The sequence below is a fragment of the Neomonachus schauinslandi genome, chromosome 1 (genome assembly GCF_002201575.2).
Source record: "Neomonachus schauinslandi chromosome 1, ASM220157v2, whole genome shotgun sequence".
In the NCBI taxonomy this organism is placed as follows: Eukaryota; Metazoa; Chordata; class Mammalia; order Carnivora; family Phocidae; genus Neomonachus; species Neomonachus schauinslandi.
Genome location: NC_058403.1, coordinates 113905510 through 113911826, shown reverse-complemented (window position 1 = coordinate 113911826; position 6317 = coordinate 113905510). Strand labels below are relative to the sequence as shown.

The 6317-nt window shown below is 39.9% G+C and overlaps 1 protein-coding gene across 1 annotated transcript in view; it reads right to left on the bottom strand.

The window, feature by feature from the left end:
* PLSCR1 (phospholipid scramblase 1) overlaps positions 1-4632 on the bottom strand; it is a 29283-nt gene extending 24651 nt beyond the window's left edge. Inside the window, exons 1-2 of the mRNA XM_021692672.1 lie at positions 4563-4632; positions 726-751 (exon numbers count right to left, since the gene is read on the bottom strand). Of these exons, the coding sequence (XP_021548347.1) occupies positions 726-738 (13 nt within the window). The 5' untranslated portion in view covers positions 739-751; positions 4563-4632. The remainder of the gene's footprint in view (positions 1-725; positions 752-4562) is intronic.
* Between the last annotated feature and the right edge of the window lie 1685 nt (positions 4633-6317).

Genomic DNA, 6317 nt, shown 5'->3' with positions numbered 1-6317 from the left:
TTTATTTATTTATTTATTTATTTATTTATTTATTTATTTATTTATTTTAGAGATAGAACAAGAGAGATAGAAAGAGAGAGAGAGAGAGAAAGGGGAAGAGCAGAGAGAGAGGGAAAGCAGATTCCATGCTAAGCATGGAGCCCAATGAGGGGCTTGATCCCATGATTCTGAGATCATGACCTGAGCTGAAATCCAGAGTTGGCCGCTTAACTGACTGAGCCACCCAGGCACCCCTAGAATTTTCTTGATAGTAAAAAGCCGTAACATACGATTGGTATTTATTTAAACCTGTTCACATGTGAATGTTATGAAATATGTAGCAAGGATATATCTGAAGATTTTATTACAATGGACTGACATATTAAATTTATTATCTGTTAATTTGAGTTAAATAATGTTTATGTATATAAAGTGCACATTAAAAGGGAAAAACTGATCTAGATGGAATATAGTATAAATTATATAACATATTTCCCAGTAAGACTAAAATTCCTTAGGCTTATCTAAGTTTTTTTTTTTTATTATTATTTTTAGAGGAAAACTTAGTGGATATATGTGTAGATTGTCTCTACAGTCAAAACAATGAACTAGACTCTGAGTTCTGAAGCATAAACAAAACAAAGGAAATTATATCTTTTCAGAAACTGAGTAAAACACTATGACAAAGAATATATTAACAACAGATTTAACATTATAAAACGAAAGTAAACACTTAAATTACTTACTTTGTTTTTCCATGATTTAAAGAGCTCTGAAAAAGAAGACCTGATATTACTACATTGTCTACAAATTTATAGGCCAAATATGACTATTGAAATAAGATATTCTGAAACTATACATACACATAGGATATTCTTCTATTCATCTCATCTACCAGAATGGTCATTTAAACCCTTTGGTCTTGATCCCATTCCCCATTGATGTGGTTCTGAGTACAACTTAAGAAGTTGTGGGTCACCCAAGGATGGTGGACATTTTCTACAAACCTTTGTGGAGAGAGGGTCCTGTGAGGCAGAAAGCCAAAAAGAAAACACTGTGATCTCAAGACTCCACATTGCAACCAAATTAAACTCCAAAACTGGAACCTTCCAATCTATACAAAAGGAGTGTTGTGATCCAGCATTCAGCCTTACGTCTGGGCTCTAGACATGGTTCACCAGGACAGGCGGTTTAGCTATCGGATCACACTACTGCAAATACCTGTGGATTCCAAGTTCTGTGGATATGTTCTGCCCAACTTGAACAGTAAATCTGAAAAGGCCTGACCCTTTGTTCTATGTTTCAAGATACACTTTTAGCCAGAGAGCCCACTCTCAGGGGTTGTCATAGCTGCAGCATCATGACAATTGGACTACAACTTTGTGTTTGGCTATTTCTACAGAAAATAATAACAATAACAACAACAATAATAAAAACATTGCATTCAGTGCTTCGACCTTCCAGTTCATTGAACCCTTTTCCCCTGATCTCTCCACTTAAAATCCCAACCCCCTTTCTGCCTGCTAATTACAATTAACACATAAGGCAAAACCTCTTGTACAGAGATCCAAGGAAAGGAAACTAAACAGACTAAAGCAGAGCTTATTTGTCCGTATTTGTTCTTTTCTTTCCTATTTGGTTACATTATTTTGAGTCTTAAATTACAGAGTTGTGAGAATAAATCCCTGATGGCAAAACTACTACAAAACAAAATCTGGGTCCTCATTGTGCTGTAGGTTTTAGAATTTTTGCAATTACACAGTATCTCAAGCATGAAAAATGGTATAAGTTCAGGTATAAAATGTTAAGTGACAGTTGTACCTGTATGTGTGCCAAGTAAAATAAAGCACTTGTGGAATAAGGATGATACTCACCATGTCACCCTGTCCACTCTTATTTGCTGTTTTAAAGATCTTTTGATTTTCTCAAACTTAAGGGTCTATTAACAAGAGGTAATGTCTCTCAGTTTTGGAAATGACTAGGCTGAGTCCTGGGTGAACTAATTAATTAATTAATTAACACAGTAACTTTTAAATAATGCCCCCACTACTCTTACTAAGAAACAAATCCTAGAAAAACTTCCAAGAAAGAGAACATCATATTTATCCTGTACTAAAAGAAAAAAAGTCTCTAAGGAAGTCAAATATATTGTACCACTGGAATCTTAATTACCTCAGGACAAATACATAACTTCAAATTATAATCTGATTACCACACACTTCTTCCTAATTCTGTTAAATGAGAGCTTCTGAGGAGATTAGTGCATCATATACTATATTCATTTATGTGTATCTCTGGTAAAATTATTCTATCAGACACCATAAGGCCCATTGTTGCTCTGGGCTATTTGAAAATTATAAACCTCTTCCATCAGGGAAGAGAAATATTGCAAGTGACATCAGTCATGGCTCCACAGCTGATATTACAGTGAAATCCTAGACCCATCTCTTGGGGACCTGAAATTTCTACCTTATTGCTTTAAAAAATATTAATGTACAATCTGGAACCCCAGGGAAGCATCCCTAATTTTGGAAGATCCTAAGACTACTATGCCTATAAACTAGGCACAAACTAGATTTGAATTATTTATCCACATTTACTTCTTAATTGTTTAAGAACAAACCAGTTAACATTTTTCTGAGTCCCAAGATGTGGATATATGTTCTGAATTATTTTAGCAAAATGTTACTGCTCTAAAGACAATGACAGAATTCTATGTCCCTAACTTCCACTGAATCTGAGAGCCAAAGGAAGTCTAAAATCAGCCAGGCCATGGGTGGGGGTTGGGGAAGTGAGGAATTATAGACAGAGGGAACCGGTAGAAGGCCTGTGGCTAGAGGGAGCTTGACTCACTTAAGGAAATGAGAGGTTTGTGGATTACAGAAAAAAAAGGAGAGATCATCAGACATGAGGATAGAGAAGTGTACAGGGACAGTTCTTACTCATTTAATGTCTCTCTACCTGCATTCTATGATCTTAAGGGCCAGAATATGGCCTGTCTTGTCCAGGACAAGGCACTTAATGGGTGCTTGTTGACTGAACAAGATCTGTACAGTATTATTTCACTCCTTTCAGTCACAAGGAACAGCTCCCTTACAAATGTGAAATTGCTTAGTCTCTGATCCAACCACTTATTTTACATGTCACTTTTCTATCCAACTGCAGAAATCCACTCATTTCCCTTTTCATGTATTCTTCATTCCTTGCGTCTATTCAGTGTTCAAAGCCTTGCAGTTGTCATACTTGCGGGCATGGTATTAAGAGAAACTTCTGGTGTTAAGAAAGTTCAACGATGAAAAAGGAAATCATGGGACGCCTGGGTGGCTCAGTCATTAAGCGTCTGCCTTCGGCTCAGGTCATGATCCCAGGGTCCTGGGATCAAGCCCCGCATCGGGCTCCCTGCTCAGTGGGAAGCCTGCTTCTCCCTCTCCAGCTCTCCCTGCTTGTGTTCCCTCTCTCGCTGTGTCTCTCTCTGTCAAATAAATAAATAAAATCTTTAAAAAAAAAAAAAAGAAAAAGGAAATCATAAATCCCTTGACAATTCCCACTAAGTGACACTTGTACTAATGTTTCTCAAAATGCTAAACTAGGAGAAACAATGCCTGCCTGACATTCTGCATGGAGCACTGGGTGTTATGCACAAACAATGAATCATGGAACACTTCATCTAAAACTAATGATGTAATGTATGGGGATTAACATAAGAATAAAAAAAAATTAAAACTCAGACATTCAAAAAAAAAAAAAAATGCCTGCCTGTTCTTGGAACTGGGGAGTAGACACTCTAGGACTTCCAGGAATAGCTGTATAAATAAAACCACATGGGAAGCAGACAATAATCTTGGAGAAGCAGGGATTTTACTATTAAAAATATTAAAAGCTAACCTTACTGAGTACTTGGGGCAGTGCTGGACACAGCTCCAATAGCTTTACACTAATATATACCATACTCTAACTCTTGTAACTCCTTTTTGATCTTTACACAATTTCAAAGATGAGGCAAGGAAGACAGATGAAGAAACTGGTTCTGAGTCCACAGAAATTAAGTAGTAGAGGCAGGATTCAAATTAGGCAGGTGGACTCCTGAACTAATGGACTTAGCCTCTAAGCTATAAACCCCCTCTATCTTTCCAATTCATCTGGTGTTCCAGAGTGGCTAGCACAGTTTTGGGGTCCACCCATACACTTAATTAATACTTACTGTTAAATGACAGCTAAAAGGGTCTATTAATCATCCCTTCTAATCCCCCCTCCCCAGTAAGCTGGCGGACACCCACGGATCAGGTTCTTGCCGGGTTCTTCAGCGCGGCCGGAGAGGTGTACACTACTAAGGGGGCACTGAGCCTGCAAGGAGGTTTCGGGCAGGAAACACCTGCCGGAGCAGAGGGGGCCCCGCGCGAGTCGCCGCTCTGCTTCCGGGGTCGCTCCCTGGGGCTGCCGGGACTCCGACCGCCACCCTCTACTCACCCACCCAGCGCAAGCACAGCCCGCCAGCCCTCGCGCCCCGCCCCCCGCTAGTCGCCCCCAGCGCCGCACACCCTGCCTGGGAAGCCACGCGGCTCCCGCGCCGGGTGCACACCCACCTGTGGCTGCCGCTGTGCGGATGCGGCCTCGAGGCGAGGTACGGGAACCTCCGAACGACCTCGGCACCGCGGAACTCTCTGGGTTTCGTTTCCCGGTTCCTACTTGAGGTCGCCGAGCGCCTGCGTCCCTGCTGGAGGGCGTGATTGCTGCGGGCGCTCGGCTGGGGCGGAAATGCTGCCCTTGCCCCCCTTTCTTGCTCCCAGCGGAGACTTCGAAGACAGTTCTGTGGCGAAGGGCAACAATGAACTGGGAGGTCGACGCCAGCTAGAACTTGAAAGTCATTAACATGGGAGTGGCCGCCGTCGGGGTGGGGTTGTAGGCACTAAATTCTCGGGAACTTCCGTTTTTCTGTCCTTAATCTACATACCTTAGATTTCTGTTGCTTTCAAAGTTTGAGAGCAGTGGCGGTTCAGAGTACAAATGAGGAGGGGTCAAGCTTGTTTTTCTTCATGGTGCTTTTTCTCTTTAGCTCTCTTAGTCTTTGCCGCCCTGTTTCTGTCTCTGTCATTCTCTCTTACTCTCTCATTCTCTGTCTTTCCCTGTCTCTTCCTCTCCCTATCCCTCATTCTCCCCCAAACGCTGCTAACAACTTTTAAGAGTCAAACTGACTAGATGTGTTTAGAATGTTTAATTTTTCTCACATCCACCCCCCCCCCCCGACTGGCAAACAGCCTCAATAAACAAATATTTGTTAAACTGAACTGAAGGATGCATTGATTTTTTTTTCTTTAGAATATCTTATTTACGAAAGTAACACAGGATCTTCCAAACAATAAAGCTGAATATGGAGAAAAGCAAAACGTACCTTCTGCACCTTCCCTCCCCTTTTCTTCCCATGATTCAGGCGACAGACACTTGAAGATTTAGTAAGAGAAGAAATACGTGGGAGGAAGGAAGAGGGGGTGAGAAGGGAGGAGAATAGAAAATGAAATTGAGAAAAGAAGTACAAAGGAAGAAACCAGCCACTTAGGTTTGAATCCCTTCTCATCTCTGCGACTTTGTGCAAATTACAATCTCTGTGCCTCTTTTTTAATCTGTCAAATGAGGGTATCTATCTCATAAAATTTTTCTGAGGATTAAAGAAGTTAAAATATGCGAAAAGTTTAGAGTGATATACACTGTACATAGTGTTTCTTTCCATAAAGAGGATTGTTTCATGCAGACTGTTCTCTGGCGCATTTTTTTTCTCCTTTAGGATGCATCTTAGAAATCTCCTTGCCTCTAATACAGAATGGTCTCATTGATTTAATTATCTGCGTGTAGTTTATTTCCTTTTTTATAATTAGAAATTATGCTGTAGTCATCATCCTTGCACATATCCTTGTGTATACACTATAGAAAACCCATCATTCTGTTCTTCTGCCAATAAAGTATGAAAACGCTTGTTTTACCACATTTCTCCACTTCTTGAATATCAATTCTAAATGTTTGCTATTCTGATTGGTAAGTATGACCTTATTATTGTTTTTGTTAATTCTAATTGTTACTGACATTGAGTAATCTTTCATAGGATTTCTGAACATTTTACCATTTTGTTCTATGATATGGCTGATATTTAATACAGAATTTTCTGTTAGATTGGGATATTTTTCCACTTTCTGATTTGTTGTGCTCTTTATGTTTGGGGATTGAATCCCTCATTTGTTAAACAAGGGATTTTTTTTGCCTAGTGGGTCTCTGGATTATATCTTATTTACAGTTGCTTTCACAACTCTTTCATTTTAATCATCTTTTACTGTATTTTTCGCTTTTTA